The 21,676-nt window shown below is 65.1% G+C and overlaps 1 protein-coding gene across 1 annotated transcript; it reads left to right on the forward strand.

The window, feature by feature from the left end:
• The first annotated feature begins 4,631 nt into the window (after window positions 1–4,631).
• Window positions 4,632–20,198, forward strand: Ttll10 (tubulin tyrosine ligase like 10). Its single transcript, XM_070037936.1, has 12 exons — window positions 4,632–4,677; window positions 4,895–4,957; window positions 5,046–5,181; window positions 5,273–5,391; window positions 6,212–6,341; window positions 7,429–7,514; window positions 7,965–8,136; window positions 12,935–13,106; window positions 13,435–13,575; window positions 17,503–17,619; window positions 18,594–18,687; window positions 19,825–20,198. The coding sequence occupies exons 2-12, from the start codon at window positions 4,915–4,917 to the stop codon at window positions 20,196–20,198; spliced, it is 1,584 nt and encodes a 527-aa protein (XP_069894037.1). The 5' UTR covers window positions 4,632–4,677; window positions 4,895–4,914.
• Window positions 20,199–21,676: the final 1,478 nt, after the last annotated feature.

Below are 21,676 nucleotides of genomic sequence, written 5' to 3' on the forward strand. Positions count from 1 at the left end.
GAAGTCTGAGCCCAGGGGTCTGAGGTGGGGTTGGTCCCTGGAAGTCTGAGCCCAGGGGTCTGAGGTGGGGTGGGCCCTGGAAGTCTGAGCCCAGGGGTCTGAGGTGGGGTGGGCCCTGGAAGTCTGAGCCCAGGGGTCTGAGGTGGGGTGGGCCCTGGAAGTCTGAGCCCAGGGGTCCGAGGTGGGGTGGGCCCTGGAAGTCTGAGCCCGGGGGTCTGAGGTGGGGTTCGGCCCTGGAAGTCTGAGCCCAGGGGTCTGAGGTGGGGTGGGCCCTGGAAGTCTGAGCCCGGGGGTCTGAGGTGGGGTGGGCCCTGGAAGTCTGAGCCCAGGGGTCTAGGTGGGGTGGGCCCTGGAAGTCTGAGCCCGGGGGTCTGAGGTGGGGTGGGCCCTGGAAGTCTGAGCCCGGGGGTCTGAGGTGGGGTGGGCCCTGGAAGTCTGAGCCCAGGGGTCTGAGGTGGGGTGGGCCCTGGAAGTCTGAGCTCGGAGTCTGAGGTGGGGTGGGGCCCTGGAAGTCTGAGCCCGGGGGTCTGAGGTGGGGTGGGCCCTGGAAGTCTGAGCCCGGGGGTCTGAGGTGGGGTGGGCCCTGGAAGTCTGAGCCCAGGGGTCTGAGGTGGGGTGGGCCCTGGAAGTCTGAGCTCGGAGTCTGAGGTGGGGTGGGGCCCTGGAAGTCTGAGCCCAGGGGTCCGAGGTGGGGTGGGGCGGCCCGGTCTGGGTATTTGGCAGCAAGCTCTCTCATGGAGCCAGGCTGGCATCAGTCCCAGGTGCTGTGCCTGAATCTGAATCAAGGCATCCTGAGAAAGCTCAGACCATCCTGGGAGGATCTGGAGGAGGCTGGAGGGAAGGGAGGGGATGCCCGGGAGAGGCTCCTCAGCCCCAGCTCGCCGCCGGCTTCCCCAGGTCTCTCAGCCCACACCACACAATCCTTCCCCATCCTCTGAAGCCGTGTTTACCTCCAGGCTCTGCTGGATTGCAGTTGCCAGGTAACTGTTGTCAAGGCCGCCACTGTTGTATCCCAGCAGAGACTTCCCTTGACCTTGCTGGACAGGTAAGAGGGACGAGGCTAGCTACTGGCCAGGAGTCCTGGCCAGGACTGAAGCGTAGCCCTCCCTCCTGGGCCTGTCTTGGGACCCTGCCCAGGGCTGACAGGAGGGGCCGGGACTAGGCAGAGGCTGGGTAGCTCAGCTAGGGGCAGCAGAGTCCAGCCAGACTCTGTGGCCTCCCTGGGAAGGGTGTGTCCCACAGGGAGGGGCCCCTGCGCAGGTGACTGGCTTTGGGAAGAGCTGGCCACTCAGGAGGAACCTTTTGCCCAGGACCAGGTCTGCTCCCCATAGCCGCCCCGGGGGGGGGGTGGGCCCTTGAGACGCACAGGGACTGCCGGCCCGCCGTGCAGTCAGTCTGCGCCAAGGCACCACCCCCTGGAAACATAGCACCTGTCCGGCCTGGCGTCCCCATACGCCTCCCACGGGACCCGGGGCGTACACTGACGCGTGGCTGTTTTCTTCAGGTTTAAATGCCTCTGCCCATCCTACCAGAGTGCCATCTCCTGCCAGTCTTTTTGTCTGACCAGGTAAAATGTTTATTTTAATTTACCACAACACGATGAGTCTTTGGCTCCTGGTCCCTGACCCTGGGCATCCATCGACCATTACACCTCAATGAGATTAGTGACCATCTCGCATGCCTCCCTCTCTGCAAACTGCTTGCTTCCCATCCCACCATTAGAAATAAGAGATTCATGGGCTGGGAAGGTGGCTCGGTGGTAGAGTGCTCGCCTCGCATGCATGAGGCCCTGGGTTCGATTCCTCAGCACCATATAAGCAGGAAAAAGCTGGAAGTGGTGCTGTGGCTCAAGTGGTAGAGTGATAGCCTTGAGCTGAAAAGCTGAGGGACAGCGCCCAGGCCCAGAGTTCAAGCCCCATGACTGGCAAAAAAAAAAAAAAGGAGATTCACTGATGTCACCAGTGTGACGTTCCCCTCTGGATCACTCCTGAGTCACTGGGGGGGGGGGGGAGGCTCACCAGAGCCAGAAAGCAGACCCGGCCCTTGCTGGACAACAAGAATGAATAACTCATGGCTTATTTAATGATTTGTGCAAATAACAAGGTCACAGACCGCGGCATATGGGCTTACGGTGTATGGGGGCGTTCTGCATGTGCCCTGCAGCCTGTGCGGCCGCAGACTCAGCCGGGCCCGGGCTGGGGCACAGGGAAAGGCTGGCTTCTCCCCAGGAGCCCTTGGACTTTTTAAACTACTTCCTTTTCCTAAGTAGCACCTGACTGCGCACGAGTTGTAGAAGTGCTCATCCACCTGTTCTTGCTCCTTCAATTGTGCCAACCCCACACAATCAGGGTCCTAACCGGCTGAGCAGCATCTTGCTGCTGCTGTCCTTAGTTGTTCCTGAGCCTCGGGCCTCCTGGTGTGGCCGTGTGGCCTGCAGTGCTGAGCCCTCGCTCAGTGGCCGCCGCATCCTCACACACGCTGGCTAGGAGCTCCATCTTCACAGGACCATGACAGGCTCGTGCTGTTCCCAGACTACCATGCACGCAAAGAAACAGGCCCCTCATCTCCTCCCACCTCCCCCGAAAGGGCCACCGTGAATGCACCGTGGCCTCCCATGTCCCCTCTGCGCTCAGTCGGCCCTCTGCTCTGACGCGGGGTGCCTGGCCTGTACTTGGCTCATGACGTCAGGCCCTGTCCTCAGTCCTGGGGCAATTTCTTGCGCTTGAATGCTGCCCCCTGTGTTGCACATTTAATGTCCATGTGCCTCCTTTCCTGACAGACGCAGCTCCTCTGGGGGGAAGTTGCTTTCTCCTGCTGCCCTTTCCAAGGGGAGCTGGGCACGTGATCCCGCACCGCCTCCCAGCCATCTCCAGCTTCCTGAGCCAGGAAGCCACTTGGCCTGAGGACAGTGATAAAAGCTAGTGTCTTAGGGCTCATGTCCACAGCACAGGTACTAGGAACTCAGTGGACAGGGGACTGGAGAGTCTGTCACCCCCACACACCCCAGCCGCCTCTTCTGGGGGGAAGGCCTGCGGGGTGCGGTGCCCAGAGCTCCGTTCTGTGGATTTGCTCTTTTTCTCACCTCTCCTTCAGTCCAGTGGGGCAGGGCAAGCAGATAAAAAGTCTGTGTGGCTGATCAGCACTTGGCTACAGACCTTGCATTTCTTGGCTGTTGGCTGCTGTCCACCACCCAGCATCCTCTTCAGAGATGACCGATTCCCACCAAGGGGTGTTGGCTTCTCCCTTTGCTTCTCAGACACCACCTTGAAGGCCATTTCTCTGTCCTGCCTACCGCTACACGACCCTCCTACTCCGCTTTTTGTTTTGTTTTGGTGTGAAGCGAGTGCACCAATACTGAGGCTTGAACTCAGGGGCTGAGCACTGTTCCTGAGCGTTTCTGTTTGAGGCTGGCACTCTACTATTTGAGCCACAACTCCACTTCCGGCTCCTTGGTGGTTCATTGGAGACAAGAGTCTCACAGATCTTCCTGCCCAGCCAGGCTGGCTTTAAACTGCGACCCTCAGATCTCAGCCTTCTGAGTAGCTAGGGTTACAGGCGTGAGCCACCGGTGCCCGGCCCACCCGTACCCCCGTGGCAGGTCCTTGCCTCCTAAATAGCCCCCAAACTTGTTTGCTTGATATGTAAGCAGAAGGACGTATCTAGGAATCGGCCAACATTCCCTGCAATGCTCCAAAATCGGCAGCACGTCCAAGCACAAGGGCCCTGGGCTGGGCGAGTTGCCCGGAGGAGTTGTGCCACCCCCAGTAGGACCCCAGGGCAGCAGTGCAGACCTGGAGGAGCCCCGCTCAAGGCCAGGCGCCCCTCCGCCGTCCAGCACCACAGGTGGGGACAGGGCCCCCGGCTAGTCTGACGGCCGCTTGCTCACAGCCGACCTAAAGGCCACGCTCAGCGAGGCCAGCACCGGCCCGGCGGCGGAGGAGGACTCGCCCGGCAGGGGCAGGATGCAGAAATGGCTTCGCTGGCTGCCCAGCCCCACGACCACCACCGGGATGAGAGCCAGCCACACGCCGAAGCCGAAGCCCAGGCCACGGAGAGGCCCGCTTCCCTGGGCAGGGCAGGCCTGACCGGGGACCCCGTCAAAGGGCTGGGCCCCCAGGCTGCCCGCAGGCCCCACAGGCTGGTGAGGGCGGCAGCTTCCCCTTGGGGACCTCTCCTCCACGCCTCCAGGCCTGGAACCCGCAGCCACCCCTGGCCTGTTCACTGCCGGGGCCAGCCCAGGCGGACCCACCTTGGCTCCAAGAGACCCAAGCGGCTCAGGGTCCGGCAATGCGGAGCGACCCCCAGGACCAGCCCCGCCCACCCCCAGCCCGGGGCACCCCAGGACAGACACGGGCCGTGTGTCTCTTGGGAAGGGGACCAGTCTTCCACACAGCCGTGTCCAGATGACCAGACAGGCCCCGGGAGGAGCCCGCAGGAAGCCCCCGGCGCCGAGGCCGCCGGTCAGGACCCCAGGCCTCTGCCCATCCATGCCCGGGGCAGCCAGGGGCACTGCCTGCCCTGCCTCCACTCAGGTGAGCCCTGGCCTCTCCTGGCCCGCCTCCTTGGGTCACTGTGATGTCACCATGGACATTGTGACCCCGGCCTTCTCTGGAGGTGTCCCTATACCATATCTACGGGGCTCTTGCCCCACGCCCGGTCCCCTGCCCTGCCCTGCTGGTAAGGAGGGTGTAGGGCCCCTTCACCCCGGCTCTCTGGCTCCCTGTGTGGCTGGGCTGGGCTGTGGAGGGGAGGGTCTGAGCCCAGGGGGGCTGGGGAGGGTCTGTGCCCCAGGGGGGCTGGGAGAGGACCCAGCAGCTGCTGGCCTGGCTGGGCTCAGACGGGGTGGGGGGTGGGCGCACCTCTCCAACCCACACCTGACCCCACTGGCGCCCAGACTGGACCCATGACAGACAGATGGGGAGCAGTGGTGAGCTAAGCCAGCTGGACCAAGATGCAGGTGGGGCTGTAGGTGGCTGGGGGGGAGGGGAGGCAGGGGAGGCCCACCAAGCCAGAAGGCCGGGACCGCTGAGCTGGCTCCCCCGCAGATCTCCCCGAAGATGCAGAACCTGCCAGGCTCCCCGAGGCCCCTCTGGAGGACAGCCCAGAGGAGGCGGACAAGACACCGTTCAGCACCGGACACGGCCCCTTCTTCTACATCGGAGGCACCAACGGGGCCTCAGTGTGAGTGCGGCCCTCCAGCCCCGCTGCACCCCCCCCCGCCCACGCTGCCGCTGCTGAGGCCCCCGGGACCCCACGCCCCCTCCACCCGCAGAATCAGCAACTACTGCGAGAGCAAGGGCTGGCAGCGCACTCAGGACAGCCAGCGCGAGGACTACAAGCTCAAGTGGTGCGAGGTCAAGTGCAAGGGCAGCTACAGCAGCTTCCGGGAAGGTGGGGTACGGGGGGGCAGCTACAGCAGCTTCCGGGAAGGTGGGGTACGGGGGGGCAGCTACAGCAGCTTCCGGGAAGGTGGGGTACGGGGGGGGCGGGGGGCAACTACAGCAGCTTCCGGGAAGGTGGGGTACGGGGGGGCAGCTACAGAAGCTTCCGGGAAGGTGGGGTACGGGGGGGGCGGGGGGCAGCTACAGCAGCTTCTGGGAAGGTGGGGTACGGGGGGGGTTACAGCAGCTTCCGGGAAGGTGGGGTACGGGGGGGCAGGGGGCAGCTACAGCAGCTTCCGGGAAGGTGGGGTACGGGGGGGGCAGCTACAGCAGCTTCCGGGAAGGTGGGGTACGGGGGGGCTACAGCAGCTTCCGGGAAGGTGGGGTACGGGGGGCGGGAGAGGAGTACGGGGGGGAGGGCAGGCAGGAGGGCAGGCAGGTAGGGGATACGGGGTGCCGGGCGGGGGTGGGTGGGCAGGCAGGGGGTACGGGGGGCAGGTAGGCAGGGGGAAGGGGGAAGGCAGGTGGGGGTACAGGGCAGGGGGCGGGCAGGTGAGGGGTACGGGGGGGTGGGCAGGCAGGGAGGCGGGCAGGTGGGGGTACCGGGCAGGGGGGAGAAGTGGGGGGCAGGTGGGGGGCATGGGGGGCAGGCAGGCAGGAGAGCAGGCAGGTGGGGAGGGGGAAGGCAGGTGGGAGTTAGGCGGGGGGCAGGCAGGGGGAGGGGGCGGGTGGGGGAGGAGGCAGGCAGGGGGCAGGCAGGGGGCAGGCGGGGGGCACCCCCACCCACCGCGGCCTCTGCACACCACACACACCAGTCCTCATCCTGCCAGGCCAACAGCTGCTGTTCCAGCTCCCCAACAACAAGCTGCTGACCACCAAGATCGGGCTGCTCAGCGCCCTCCGAGAGCACGCACGCATCCTGAGCAAGACCACCAAGATGCAGACGGGCACTCCGACCAAGTGAGCCCGCCGGCCCTGCCAGGACCCTGCTCACCGCCAGGGCCGCAGCACCCACCCGGCACCGCCCAGTGGAGCCCACCCACCCATCTTTCCACTGACCCAGCCACGCTCTCTCTTCCTGTCAGTCTGCCTCAACCCCAGCTCCTGCCGCCGTCCGCCATCATCAGACCCACAAGAGCCACCCGCCAAGTCCCTCAGTCATTCACGGCTCCCCCCCATTCCCATTCAGTCCCACCCACTCCCACTCACCCTCAGACACATCCAACCACCCTCAGCACAAACCACTCCTCAGCACTTCTATCCACCCTCTCCTCTGCCCTGCCAGCAGGAGGCCAGCTTGTGTGCTCACCACACCGTCACGTGTGACGCCGGCTGACATCGGCACGCCCGGCTGTCCACTTCCTATTCATGTCTGCCAGCAACTCAGATCTTTCCCTCAACATATCCATTTGCCCAATAAATCCTTATCCCCCCATCTCTATACTCCCCCACACGCACTCTCTCTCTCTCTCTCTCTCTCTCTCTCTCTCTCTCTCTCTCACACACACACACACACACACACACACACACACACACCCCACACACACACGGGCGCGCAGTCCAGGTCCTGTGTCCTGATGCAGAAAGGACTTAGCTCCAGCCCTTGAGGAGCTCTGAGGAGCCAGCCTGGGGCGTCTCGGGACACGTAGGTAGATGCATAGAGCCCAACTTGAGAGGGATCATTCTGACCTGAACTAGAAGGACTGGTTGTTAGGTAAATGGGCATGAAAACCAAGCTTCAGGAAAAGCAGGAGGCAATCCCAGAGGTTTCAGGGACTCCTAGGCAACCCAGACGTCAGGAGAGCAACCAGGTGAATACACTGGGGGCACAGGAGAGACCGTGGACGGCCAGCAGCTGCAGAGGAGCCGAGAGTCCAGCCTGTGAGAAAGCTCCAAGGCTTGGAGCGTTGAAAGGCCCCGAGGTCGGAGCCTGAGGCCAACTCAGCCCCCTCCGGCTGGCTCTCAGATGGAGACAGGCCCTGGAACAGCCAAATCTGGGGCAGGACACAGCCCTTCCCCTGCCTTCCCTATCTTCCCACTCTTCCAGGGCCCTGAAAATGGAAGATTTTTTCCCAGAGACCTACCGGCTAGATATCAGGGAGGAGAGACAGGCCTTCTTCAGCCTGTTTGATGGTGAGAGGCCAGGCAGGCTATGGAGTCGGGATCTCCCAATGTTGGCGGCATAGGAGAGACAGGAAGGATTTGGGCTTGGATTCGGTGGAGGGCGGAAAGGGTGGGGCGGGGCTGGAGCATGGCAATCTCTGGGGCCGAGTGTGGGCCAGGGCTTCCAAGTATGGGCCAGGGCTGCAGCATGATGAAGACATGGGTTTAGGTGAAGCAAATAGAGCCCAATGGTGAGTAAGGACAGGGACAGGCCAGGCTGTGGGGCCAGGGTCAAGGCGGGGGGGGGGGCAGGGAGAGAAAGGTCAAGACCAGGCCTTAGAGGGCACCGCAGGTCTGGGCCAGGTGGAGTCAGGGATGGACGGGGCTGAGGGGCCTTGCAGGGCACCGCGGGTCTGGGCCAGGTGGAGTCAGGGATGGACGGGGCTGAGGGGCCAGAGGCTGAGGGGGCGCTCCCTGCAGACACCCAGATGTGGATCTGCAAGCCCACGGCCTCCAACCAGGGAAAGGGCATCTTTCTGATCAGGAGCCAGGAGGAGATCAGCACCCTGCAGGCCAAGACCCAGAGCATCGAGGATGACCCCATCTACCGCAAGATGCCCTTCAGGATGCCACAGGCTCGAGTGGTGCAGAGGTGTGGGCCTGGGTCCCGGGGGCCCGGGCGGGCTGGCTCAGAGGGAGGACAGAGCTGGAGGCATCTAGGATGATTGAGTGCTGTGCTGTGGAGAGCTGCAGCAGCCCTGGTGCTTGACCGGCTGTCTCAAGCAGACCACAGTGTCATGGCTGCCCTGGGTCCTAGACAATATGGCCTACGACACAGGCTATAGGCCTGGAGGGGGGGGGGGGGAGGGCAGGGTAGGGGAGAGGAGGGATGGGAAGGAGGACTGGAAGGCCTGGGTCAATGCCCCTGCTACCCAGTCCAGACAGCCAAGACCATTCCCCAATCTGTGACCAGTAGCTCATCTGCCCCCAGGCAGGCCCAGACCCGCAGCCTCGTGCGGCCTAGAGCACACAGGTTAGAGAGGGCTCAATCTGGCCTCAGAAATATCGGGTGGGCCTTGGGCTCCACCAGGGTAGATTCTTGCTTTAGCCACAGACACCATCTCTGCCCCCCTTCCAGCCCTCTCCTCCCCTCCATCACTGCCCACCCTCCAGCTCTGCCCTCCCTCCATCTCTGCCCTCCCTCCGGCTCTGCCCTCCCTCCGGCTCTGCCCTCCCTCCAGCTCTGCCCTCCCTCCATCACTGCCCACCCTCCAGCTCTGCCCTCCCTCCATCACTGCCCACCCTCCAGCTCTGCCCTCCCTCCATCACTGCCCACCCTCCAGCTCTGCCCTCCCTCCATCTCTGCCCTCCCTCCAGCTCTGCCCTCCCTCCATCACTGCCCTCCCTCCGGCTCTGCCCACCCTCCAGCTCTGCCCTCCCTCCATCTCTGCCCTCCCTCCAGCTCTGCCCTCCCTCCAGCTCTGCCCTCCTTCCACCTCTGCCCTCCCTCCATCTCTGCCCTCCCTCCAGCTCTGCTCCCCCTCCAGCTCTGCCCTCCCTCCATCTCTGCCCTCCCTCCAGCTCTGCCCTCCCCTCCAGCTCTGCTCTCCCTCCATCTCTGCCCTCCCTCCATCTCTGCCCTCTCCTTCAGCTCTGCCCTCCCCTTCAGCTCTGCCCTCCGTCCAGCTCTGCCCTCCCTCTGTCTCTGCCCTTCCTCCAGTTCTGCCCTCTCTCCATATCTGCCCTTCCTCCATCTCTGCCCTCCCTCCATCTCTGCCCTCCCTCCAGCTCTGCCCTCCCTCCAGCTCTGCCCTCCCCTCCAGATCTGCCCTCCCTCAGTCTCTGCCCTCCCTCCAGTCTGTCCTCCCCTCCATCTCTGTCCTCTCTCCAGCTCTGCCTTCCCTTCCATCACTGCCCTCCCCTTCAGCTCTACCCTCCCTCCAGCTCTACCCTCCCTCCAGCTCTACCCTCCCCTCCAGCTCTGCTCTCCCTCCACCTCTGCCCTCTCTCCATCTCTGCCCTCCCTCCAGATCTGCCCTCCCCTCCAGCTGTGCCCTCCCTCCAGCTCTGCCCTCCTTCCACCTCTGCCCTCCCTCCAGCTCTGCCCTCCCTCCAGCTCTGCCCTCCCTCCAGCTCTGCCCTCCCTCTGTCATTGCCCTCCCTCCAGCTCTGCCATCCCTCCATCTCTGCCCTCCGCTCCAGCTCTGCCCTCCCTCCATCTCTGCCCTCCCTTCAAGCTCTGCCCTCCCTCCATCTCTGCCCTCCCTCCAGCTCTGCCCTCCCTCCGTCATTGCCCTCCCTCCAGCTCTACCCTCCCCTCCAGCTCTGCCCTCCCTCTGTCTCTGCCCTCCCTCCAGCTCTGCCCTCCCTCCAGCTCTACCCTCCCTTCCAGCTCTGCCCTCCCTCCATCTCTGCCCTCTCCTCCATCTCTGCCCTCCCTCCAGCTCTACCCTCCCCTCCAGCTCTGCCCTCCCCTCCATCTCTGCCCTCCCTCCATCTCTGCCCTCCCTCCAGCTCTGCTCCCACTCCAGCTCTGCCCTCCCTCCAGCTCTGCCCTCCCTTCCATCTCTGCCCTCGACTCCATCTCTGCCTTCCCTCGATCTATGCCCTCCTTCCATCTCTGCCCTCCCCTCCATCTCTGCCCTCCCTTCCATCTCTGCCCTCCCCCAAGCTCTGCCCTCCCTCCAGCTCTGCCCTCCCCCGAGCTCTGCCCTCCCTCCAGCTCTGCCCTCCCCTCCAGCTCTGCCCTCCCTCAGTCTCTGCCCTCCCCTCCACCTCTGCCCTCCCTCCACCTCTGCCCTCTCTCCATCTCTGCCCTCCCTCCAGCTCTGCCCTCCCTCCAGTTCTGCCCTCCCCTCCATCTCTGCCCTCCCTCCATCTCTGCCCTCCCTCCAGCTCCGCCCTCCGCTCCAGCTCTGCTACCCTCATTCTCTGCCCTCCCTTCAGCTCTACCCTCCCCTCCAGCTCTGCCCTCCCTCCAGCTCTGCCCTCCCTTCCATCACTGCCCTCCCCTCCATCTCTGCCCTCCCCTCCATCTCTGCCCTCCCCTCCATCTCTGCCCTCCCCTCCAGCTCCGCCCTCCCCTCCAGCTCTGCCCTCCCTCATTCTCTGCCCTCCCTTCAGCTCTACCCTCCCCTCCAGCTCTGCCCTCCCTCCAGCTCTGCCCTCCCTCCAGCTCTGCCCTCCCTCCGTCTCTACCATCTCTCCAGGTCTGTCCTCCCCTCCATCTCTAACCTCTCCCCAGCTCTGCCCTCTCCTCCAGCTCTGCCCTCCCACCACCTCTGCCCTCCCACCACCTCTGCCCTCCCTCCATCTCTGCTCTCCCTCCATCTCTGCCCTCCCTCCATCTCTGCCCTCCCTCCAGCTCTGTTCCTCCCTCTAGCTCTGTCCCTCCCTCCAGCTCTGTCCCTCCCTACATCTCTGTCCTCCCCTCCATCTCTAACCTCTCCCCAGCTCTGCCTTCCCCTCCATCTCTGCCCTCCCCTCCAGCTCTGCCCTCCCCTCCATCTCTGCCCTCCCCTCCAGCTCTGCCCTCCCCTCCATCTCTGCCCTCCCTCCAGCTCTGCTCTCCCTCCATCTCTGCCCGCCCTCCATCTCTGCCCTCCCTCCAGCTCTGCCCTCCCTCCATCTCTGCCCTTCCCTCCAGCTCTGCTCTCCCCCCACCTCTGCCCTCCCTCCAGCTCTGCCCTCCCCTCCACCTCTGCCCTCCCTCCAGCTCTGCACTTTCTCCATCTCTGCCCTCCCTCCATCTCTGCCCTCCCTCCATCTCTGCCCTCCCTCCATCTCTGCCCTCCCTCCATCTCTGCCCTCCCTCCATCTGTGCCCTCCCCTCCAGCTCTGCCCTCCCCTCCAGCTCCGCCCTCCCTCCAGCTCTGCCCTCCCTCCATCTCTGCCCTCCCCTCCATCTCTGCCCTCCCCTCCAGCCCTGCCCTCACCTCCATCTCTGCCCTCCCTCCAGCTCTGCCCTCTCCTCCAGCTCTGCCCTCCCTCGGGCTCTGCCCTCCCCTCCAGCTCTGCCCTCCCCTCCATCTCTGCCCTCCCTCCAGCTCTGCCCTCCCTCCATCTCTGCCCTCCCTCCATCTCTGCCCTCCCTCCAGCTCTGCCCTCCCTCCATCTCTGCCCTCCCTCCAGCTCTGCCCTCCCTCCATCTCTGCCCTCCCTCCATCTCTGCCCTCCCTCCAGCTCTGCCCTCCCTCCATCTCTGCCCTCCCTCCATCTCTGCCCTCCCCTACAGCTCTGCCCTCACCTCCATCTCTGCCCTCCCTCCATCTCTGCCCTCTCTCCATCTCTGCCCTCCCTCCATCTCTGCCCTCCCTCCATCTCTGCCTTCTCTCCAGCTCTGCCCTCCCTCCATCTCTGCCCTCCCCTCCATCTCTGCCCTCCCCTCCAGCTCTGCCCTCCCCTCCAGCTCTGCCCTCACCTCCATCTCTGCCCTCCCTCCATCTCTGCTCTCCCTCCAGCTCTGCTCTCCCTCCAGCTCTGCCCTCCCTCCAGCTCTGCCCTCCCTCCAGCTCTGCCCTCCTCTCCACCTCTGCCCTCCTCTCCACCTCTGCTCTCCCTCCAGATCTGCCCTCCCCTCCAGCTGTGCCCTCCCTCCAGCTCTACCCTCCTCTCCAGCTCTGCCCTCCCTCCATCTCTGCTCTCCCTCCAGCTCTGCCCTCCCCTCCAGCTCTGCCCTCCTCTCCAGCTCTACCCTCCCCTCCATCTCTGCCCTCGCTCCATCTCTGCCCTCCCTCCAGCTCTACCCTCCCTCCAGCTCTGCCCTCCCTCCATCTCTGCCCTCCCTCCAGCTCTACCCTCCCCTCCATCTCTGCCCTCGCTCCATCTCTGCCCTCCCCTCCACCTCTACCCTCCCCTCCAGCTCTGCCCTCCCTCTATCTCTGCCCTCCCCTCCAGCTCTGCCCTCCCCTCCAGCTCTGCCCTCCCTCCAGCTCTGCCCTCCCCTCCAGCTCTGCCCTCCCTCCAGCTCTGCCCTCCCCTCCAGCTCTTCCCTCCTCTCCAGCTCTGCCCTCCCTCCATCTCTGCCCTCCCTCCAGGTCTGCCCTCCCCTCCAGCTCTCTCCTCCTAAGCACCACTCCCAGACCCAGGTCTTGAATTCTTGAACTTCTCCACCTGCAACATCTTCCTTCTCCAAGGCCCCATGGCAGCCTTCCTCCTCCAAACAGCTCTCCTGGCCACGGGCTTCCAAATCTGCCCCTAGCATCTCTCCCAAGGACTTAATGGTAGCCTAGATGCACCCTGAGGTTGCCCAAAACACTGGCAGCCGGCTGAGGTCATGGGACCAGGCCCTTCTCCCAATTCCCCCGTCCGCTTGGCTCAGGAAGTCCCTGCGATAGACGGAGCCGTTAGCCAGCGGCCACAGCAGGACAGGCAGAGGGTCCACTGAGGAATGGCCAGGCTGGGGAGGGCTCCCAGGCCAGCTGCCCCCCCCCCCGCACTGCACCCCACAGGTACATCCAGAACCCACTTCTGTTGGAGGGGAAGAAGTTTGATGTGCGCTCCTACCTGCTCATTGCCTGTGCTATGCCCTACATGGTCTTCTTTGGCCATGGCTATGCCCGCCTTACCCTCAGCCTCTATGACTCCACCTCCACTGACCTCAGCGGCCACTTGACCAACCAGGTACTGGCCCCTCACGGAGGACAGCCTGGCTGTGGCCCAGGTCCGAGGGGCCCAGCCGAGGGGTGCCTCTTGCCATGGCAGGGATGACCTGGAGTCCTGGTGAATTACCTCAGCGCACCACAGCCTCACGCCCACCTGGGTGCCGAGAAAGGCTGGAGACTCCAGGCCGGGAGCCCTGTGGGGATCTGGGACCTGCTGCCTGGGGGGGGGGCGGTCCATGCAAGTGGTGCAGAGAAGGGCTCTGTGGCTGGGCCCCGGGGCTCCGGTGAGGGCGGGGAGCTGCTGGGGCCCTCCGCAAGGAGCGTCACTGGCACAGCTCTTGGTGTAGTTTATGCAGAAAAAGAGCCCCCTGTACACGACGCTGAAGGAGGACACTGTGTGGAGTATGGACCGTCTCAACTGCTACATCAATGACAAGTTCAGAAAGGCCAAGGGCCTCCCCAGAGACTGGGTCTACACCTCCTTCACGGTCAGTCCACCCCTGCCCGCTCCAGCCCGGGGTGGGGGCAGGGGCACTTGGTCCAGGAGCTCAGAGTCAGAGTGTGTGTGCGCGTGTGGGCATGAGCACCGTGTGTGCGCGCACCCACACACACGTGCAAGCGTGTTTCCCAGGGCTGTGCTGCGTCTGTGTCTTACCTGGCCTTTCAGTGAGTGATTGCGCTGAAGTTGTGTATGTGTGTTTTGAACAACACTCCTCAACATTACTCACCCAGCTCAGCCAGGGGCAGCTCAGGCCAGCAGAGGCCCAGCAGGGGCCGGCTGGTGACCACGCGGGCCCAGAGGGGACCAAGCAGCCTTGGTCATCACCGCTCAGGTCCCCTCCCCCCGCCGCTCCCTCCCCCCCCCCCCCCCCCCCCGGCAGCTGCCGCAGACATCGCAAACTCCTGGCGTCTCACCACGGTGCACGGGCACTCCATACGACTGGTCAGAGTCACAGGACACATGTAGACATTTCGTGCAACTGGAGCCACACAACACGCACAGCCATTTCATGCAACAAGTCACGGGACACGCGTAGGCATTTCACACGGCCGGCGTCACGGGACACGCGTAGGCATTTCACGCGGCCGGCGTCACGGGACACGCGTAGGCATTTCACGCGGCCGGCGTCACGGGACACGCGTAGGCATTTCACACGGCCGGCGTCACGGGACACGCGTAGGCATTTCACGCGGCCGGCGTCACGGGACACGTGTAGGCATTTCACGCGGCCGGCGTCACGGGACACGCGTAGGCATTTCACACAGAGTCACGGGACACGCGTAGGCATTTCACACAGAGTCACGGGACACGCGTAGGCATTTCACGCGGCCGGCGTCACGGGACACGCGTAGGCATTTCACGCGGCCGGCGTCACGGGACATGCGTAGGCATTTCACGCGGCCGACGTCACGGGACACGCGTAGGCATTTCACGCGGCTGGCGTCACGGGACACGCGTAGGCATTTCACGCGGCCGGCGTCACGGGACACGCGTAGGCATTTCACACGGCCGGCGTCACGGGACACACGTAGGCATTTCACACAGAGTCACAGGACACGCGTAGGCATTTCACGCGGCCGGCGTCACGGGACACGCGTAGGCATTTCACAGAGTCACGGGACAAGCGTAGGCATTTCACACAGAGTCACGGGACACGCGTAGGCATTTCACACAGAGTCACGGGACACGCGTAGGCATTACACACGGCCGGCGTCACGGGACACGCATAGGCATTTCACGCGGCCGGCGTCACAGGACACGCGTAGGCATTTCACACAGAGTCACGGGACACGCATAGGCATTTCATACAGAGTCACGGGACACACGTAGGCATTTCACACGGCCGGCATCACGGGACACACGTAGGCATTTCACACAGAGTCACGGGACACGCGTAGGCATTTCATACAGAGTCACGGGACACACGTAGGCATTTCATACAGAGTCACGGGACACGTGTAGGCATTTCACGCGGCCGGCGTCACGGGACACGCGTAGGCATTTCACACGGCCGGCATCACGGGACACACGTAGGCATTTCATACAGAGTCACGGGACACGTGTAGGCATTTCACGCGGCCGGCGTCACGGGACACGCGTAGGCATTTCACACAGTCACGGGACACGCGTAGGCGTTTCATACAGAGTCACGGGACACGCGTAGGCATTTCACACAGAGTCACGGGACACGCATAGGCATTTCACGCAGCCGGCGTCACGGGACACGTGTAGGCATTTCACACGGCCAGTGTCATGGGACACACGTAGGCATTTCACGCGGCCAGTGTCATGGGACACACGTAGGCATTTCACGCGGCCGGCGTCACGGGACACGCGTAGGCATTTCACGCGGCCGGCGTCACGGGACACGCGTAGGCATTTCACGCGGCCGGCATCACGGGACGGGTGTCTCCTGGCCTCTGCTCTTACCCGGGCCGGTTTGTACGAGTGGGCCCCCAGGCACTCATTCGCAGTTCTGTCCGACGCTGCAGTGGACTATTCCGGTACAGGTTTTGTATGCGCATGCACTTTCAGTTCCCCTGAGAACTAGAAATGAGGTTGCTGGGCCATAAAGCAATCCTACCTGCTTGTGTGTGTGGCGGTACTGGGCTTGAGTTCCGGATCTTGAACTTAACAGGCAGATGCTTTACCACTGTGTCACACCCCTGCTTTATTTCCCTGATGAACACACCTTTATGTATTTATATTAACTTCTTCTACTCTTCCTCCCACCCGTACATCACTGTGTATTGAACTCAGGGCCTTACACTTGCTAGGCAGGCAACTTTCCCTGAGCCAAACCCCCAAAACCTTTTGCTTTCGATATCTTTCTAAGAGGGCCTCATGTTTTCGCTAGGAAGGGACAGACGTCAGTCTCTTACTGAGGCATCGCATGGAGGATGACAGATGTGGGTCACCATATCCAGGTGTTTTTTGTTTTGTTTTGTCTATCAGGGGTCTTTAACTCTGGGCCTGGGTGCTGTCGTTCAGCTCTTCAGCTCAAGGAGAGTGCTCTACCACTTGAGCCACAGTGCCACTTCCAGTTCTCATGGTTAATTGGAGAGAAGAGTCTCACAGAAGGGCTGGGAAGGTGGCTCAGTGGTAGAGCACTTGCCTTGCATGCCTGAGGTCCTGGGTTCAATTTCTCAGCACCACATAAGAAAAAAGAAAAAAGCCAGAAGTGGCGCTGTGGCTCAAGTGGTAAAGCGCTTGCCTTGAGCTGAAGAGCTGAGGGACAGCGTCCAGGCCCAGAGTTCAGGCCCCATGACCGGACCCAAAAAAAAAAAAGAAAAAGAAATTCTTATCTTCAAATGACCACCCAAAAAGCCAGGAATGGAACTGTGGTTCAAAGTGGTAGCCAGCTAGCCTTGAGCACAAAAGCCTAGGGACAGTACCCAGACCCTGAGTTCAGGACTCAGGACTGGCATTTTAAAAAATAAAATAAAAGGGGCTGGGAAGGTGGCTCAGTGGTAAAGCGCTTGCCTTGCATGCTTGAGGCCCTGGGTTCGATTCCTCAGCACCTTAATAAGCAAAAAAAAAAAAAGCCGGAAGTGGTGCTGTGGCTCAAGTGGTAGAGCGCTAGCCTTGAGCTGAAACGCTGAGGGACAGCGCCCAGGCCCAGAGTTCAGGCGTACGACTGGACCCAAAAAATAAATAAATAAAAGTGTGTTGGAATATGGCACATGCCTTAAAATCCCAACACTTGGGATGCTGAGGCAGCTGATCTCATGTTCCGGGCCAGATTGGATTACATAGAAAACCCTATAAAAGTGGGGGAGGGAGGGGGGAGGAGAGAGGCTTAATTTCCAATGTTTTGTGATTTCTAGTTTCATCCCAGACAACGTACTTTGTAATTTCAACTCTTTAAAAAATTTTGAAGTCCAGTACCCGTGGCTCACCTTTGTTATCCTAGCTACTCAGGAGGCTGAAATCTGAATTGCCAGCTCGGGCAAGAAAATCCTTTAGACTCTTATCTCCAATTATCTACCAAAAAGTAGAAGTAGAGCTGTGGCTCAAGTGGTAGAGTTCTAGTCCTGAGTAATAAAGCATAAGTACAGCAGCTAGGCTGCTAGGAAAGGAAAAGCTAAAAGAGCAGCTAGGCCCTGAGTTTAAGCCCAGTACAGGCACCAAAAACAAACAAAAGCCCATGGCGATTTCTCACTTTCTTTACTCTTGTGATCCCTAGTACCTCACACACCATAGGGACCTCCATGAATTGGCTGAGTGGGTTTCTGACTGCAAACCTGTGCTTCTGAGAGTGTGGGTGTGGACAGGTAAGGGTACAGGCAGGTGGGCAGTACAGGTCCAACAGGAGTACAGGCACAGGCGGCGGTTCAGGTGCGGGGAGTGTGAGGGGGCCTGGCGTGACCAGGGTCAGCAGGTGACAGCCAGACCTCCTTGGCTCTGCCCACAGAAGCGGATGCAGCAGATCATGGCCCACTGCTTCCTGGCGGTCAAGTCCAAGCTGGAGTGCAAACTGGGTTACTTTGACCTGATTGGCTGTGATTTCCTGATTGATGAGAACTTCAAGGTGCTGTTCTGGGTGGATGGAGCCGAGTGTGCATCCCGGTCACCCTGCAGGCCCATGGTCGGCCGGCAGTCCCCACTGTCTGGGGGTGGGGTGCCATAAGGCTCAGCAACAACAGGTCCCATCTGCACCCCCTGCACTGGACAGACCTCAGGGCCTCAGCCCCCCCCTCCAGACAGACCTCAGGGCCTCAGCCCCCCCCTCCAGACAGACCTCAGGGCCTCAGCCCCCCCCATGCTCCAGACAGACCTCAGGGCCTCAGCCCCCCCCCTCCAGACAGACCTCAGGGCCTCAGCCCCCCCCATGCTCCAGACAGACCTCAGGGCCTCAGCCCCCCCCTCCAGACAGACCTCAGGGCCTCAGCCCCCCCCTCCAGACAGACCTCAGGGCCTCAGCCCCCCCCCTGCACTGGACAGACCTCAGGGCCTCAGCCCCCCCTCCAGACAGACCTCAGGGCCTCAGCCCCCCCCATGCTCCAGACAGACCTCAGGGCCTCAGCCCCCCCCATGCTCCAGACAGACCTCAGGGCCTCAGCCCCCCCCATGCTCCAGACAGACCTCAGGGCCTCAGCCCCCCCCATGCTCCAGACAGACCTCAGGGCCTCAGCCCCCCCCTGCACTGGACAGACCTCAGGGCCTCAGCCCCCCCCTGCACTGGACAGACCTCAGGGCCTCAGCCCCCCCCTCCAGACAGACCTCAGGGCCTCAGCCCCCCCCATGCTCCAGACAGACCTCAGGGCCTCAGCCCCCCCCCATGCTCCAGACAGACCTCAGGGCCTCAGCCCCCCCCCATGCTCCAGACAGACCTCAGGGCCTCAGCCCCCCCCATGCTCCAGACAGACCTCAGGGCCTCAGCCCCCCCCTCCAGACAGACCTCAGGGCCTCAGCCCCCCCCCACACTTCAGACAGACCTCAGGGCCTCAGCCCCTTGGAAGAACCCCAGCCTCTCTCCTGCTAGCTAACCAGAATCCTGCCTAGGTGTGGCTACTGGAGATGAACTCCAACCCTGCCCTGCATACCAACTGTGAAGTCCTAAAGGATGTGATTCCCAGAGTGGTCATGGAGACCCTGGGTAAGTCCTGGCAGCCCTGCCATATACCCTGTGCCACCTGGGTGCCCGACCCCGTTCAGAGGGCACCGGCTGGCCCTCCAATATCCCAAGGTCCTGCACAGCCTGGCTGGCCAGGGGTCCGCTCTCCTCCCCTGAGGCCGCGCCCCTCCCCAGGCCGCGCCCCCTCCCCACAACCCCCTCCCCAGGCCGCGCCCCCTCCCCGCACCCCCCTCCCCAGGCCGCGCACCCCCTCCCCGCACCCCTCCCGGCAACCCCCTCCCCAGGCCGCGCCCCCTCCCCAGGCCGCGCCCCCTCCCCGCAACCCCCTCCCCAGGCCGCGCCCCCTCCCCGCAACCCCCTCCCCAGGCCGCGCCCCTCCCCAGGCCCCGCACCCCTCCCCAGGCCGCGCCCCTCCCCAGGCCGCGCCCCTCCCCAGGCCGCGCCCCTCCCCGCACCCCTCCCCAGGCTGCGCCCCTCCCCGCACCCCTCCCCAGGCCGCGCCCCTACCCAGGCCGCGCCCCTCCCCGCGCCCCTCCCCAGGCCCCGCACCCCTCCCCGCACCCCTCCCCAGGCCGCGCCCCTCCCCGCAGCCCTCCCCAGGCCCCGCACCCCTCCCCAGGCCGCGCCCCTCCCCGCGCCCCTCCCCAGGCCCCGCACCCCTCCCCAGGCCGCGCCCCTCCCCGCAGCCCTCCCCAGGCCGCACCCCTCCCCAGGCCGCGCCCCTCCCCGCACCCCTCCCCAGGCCCCGCACCCCTCCCCAGGCCGCGCCCCTCCCCGCACCCCTCCCCAGGCCCCGCACCCCTCCCCAGGCCGCGCCCCTCCCCGCGCCCCTCCCCAGGCCCCGCACCCCTCCCCAGGCCGCACCCCTCCCCAGGCCGCGCCCCTCCCCAGGCCGCGCCCCTCCCCGCACCCCTCCCCAGGCCGCGCCCCTCCCCGCGCCCCTCCCCAGGCCGCGCCCCTCCCCAGGCCGCGCCCCTCCCCGCACCCCTCCCCAGGCCGCGCCCCTCCCCGCACCCCTCCCCAGGCCGCGCCCCTCCCCGCACCCCTCCCCAGGCCGCGCCCCTCCCCGCGCCCCTCCCCAGGCCGCGCCCCTCCCCAGGCCGCACCCCTCCCCAGGCCGCGCCCCTCCCCGCATTCACTCCCCGCCGCCGCCCGCAGACCTGGCGCTGGAGACCTTCCAGAAGAGTTTGCGCGGCCAGAAGATGCTGCCGCTGCGGGCCCAGCGCCGCTTCTCGCTCCTGCACAACGGGGAGGCCGACCCGTGGCCGCGCCCCGGGGGCCCGCGCGCCGGGGGCCCGCGCCCCGCGCCGCCCCGCGCCGCCGCCGAGGCCTCGCCCTGCGCGGGCCGCGCGGACCGGAGGGGCGCTCGCAGGCCCGGCGCGCCGCGGGCCCCCGGCCGGCCGCCCTCCTCCCCGCGCCGCGCGCCGCCGCCCGGCCCCGGGGAGCGGCCGCCCGAGGGCGGCGACGACGCGGAGCCGCCGGAGGAGGAGCGCGAGGCCGAGCCCAGGGCCGCCGGCCACCGGGGCTCCTGACGCGGGCCCAGGGCCGCGGGGACGCATAAAGCCTACTTTGTGACAGGCGGCCTCCGCGCTGCGCAGCCGGGCCGGGCCGGGACGGGCCGGGAGGGGACGGGCCGGGAGGGGACGGGCCGGGACGGGACGGGCCGGGAGGGGACGGGCCGGGGGACGGGCCGAGGGACGGGCCGGGACGGGAGGGGACGGGAGGGGACGGGCCGGGAGGGGACGGGAGGGGACGGGCCGGGGGACGGGCCGAGGGACGGGAGGGGACAGGAGGGGACGGGCCGGGGGACGGGAGGGGACGGGAGGGGATGGGACGGGTCGGGGGACGGGAGGGGACGGGAGGGGATGGGACAGGTCGGGGGACGGGAGGGGACGGGCCGGGGGACGGGCCGGGGGACGGGCCGGGGGACGGGAGGGGACGGGCCGGGGGACGGGTCGGGGGACGGGAGGGGACGGGCCGGGGGACGGGCCGGGGGACGGGCCGGGGGACGGGAGGGGACGGGAGGGGATGGGACGGGTCGGGGGACGGGCCGAGGGACGGGACGGGAGGGGACGGGACGGGAGGGGACGGGACGGGACGGGACGGGAGGGGACGGGCCGGGGGACGGGACGGGACGGGAGGGGATGGGACGGGTCGGGGGACGGGAGGGGACGGGCCGGGGGACGGGACGGGACGGGAGGGGACGGGCCGGGGGACGGGCCGGGGGACGGGACGGGACGGGAGGGGATGGGACGGGTCGGGGGACGGGACGGGGGACGGGACGGGATGGGAGGGGATGGGACGGGTCGGGGGACGGGAGGGGACGGGCCGGGGGACAGGACGGGACGGGAGGGGACGGGTCGGGGGACGGGACGGGGGACGGGACGGGGGCTGGGACGGGAGGGGAGGGGACGGGAGGGGACGGGGGCCGGGACGGGAGGGGACGGGACGGGGGCCGGGATGGGAGGGGACGGGACGGGAGGGGGGGGACAGGAGGGGACAGGGGACGGGACGGGACGGGAGATGGGATGGGACGGGACGGGAGGGGATGGGAGGAGACGGGGGACAGGACAGACGGGACGGGACGGGAGGGGGGGGACGGGAGGGGACGGGACGGGGGCCGGGATGGGAGGGGACGGGGGACGGGGACGGGACGGGGGCACAGGGGGGACACGGAGGGAGGGGGAGACAGGGAACAGGGGAAGGGGGGAGACGGGGGACAAGGGTGGGGGACCTTGGGGTAACAAGGGGCCTTCCCCCTCTCGGTTCAGCCCAGGCCCCACCTTGGCCAGCCCCCACCCAGGGGTCCCCAAAACCCAGTCGACTGACCACACCAACCACTGAGGGCCTGCTGCTGCCCCAGTGAGTCCCCAGCTCCCACAAGCCCTGCCCACCACACCCCAACAGGGTCCCCAGGACGGCGAGCCCACACACACACACACACACACACACACACACACACGGTCCCCCAGGACGCGAGTCCCCCTGACACACACTGTGCCCCAGGATA

The sequence above is a fragment of the Dipodomys merriami genome, unplaced genomic scaffold (genome assembly GCF_024711535.1).
Source record: "Dipodomys merriami isolate MVZ:Mamm:240054 unplaced genomic scaffold, mDipMer1.0.p SCAF_28, whole genome shotgun sequence".
NCBI classification, from domain to species: domain Eukaryota; kingdom Metazoa; phylum Chordata; class Mammalia; order Rodentia; family Heteromyidae; genus Dipodomys; species Dipodomys merriami.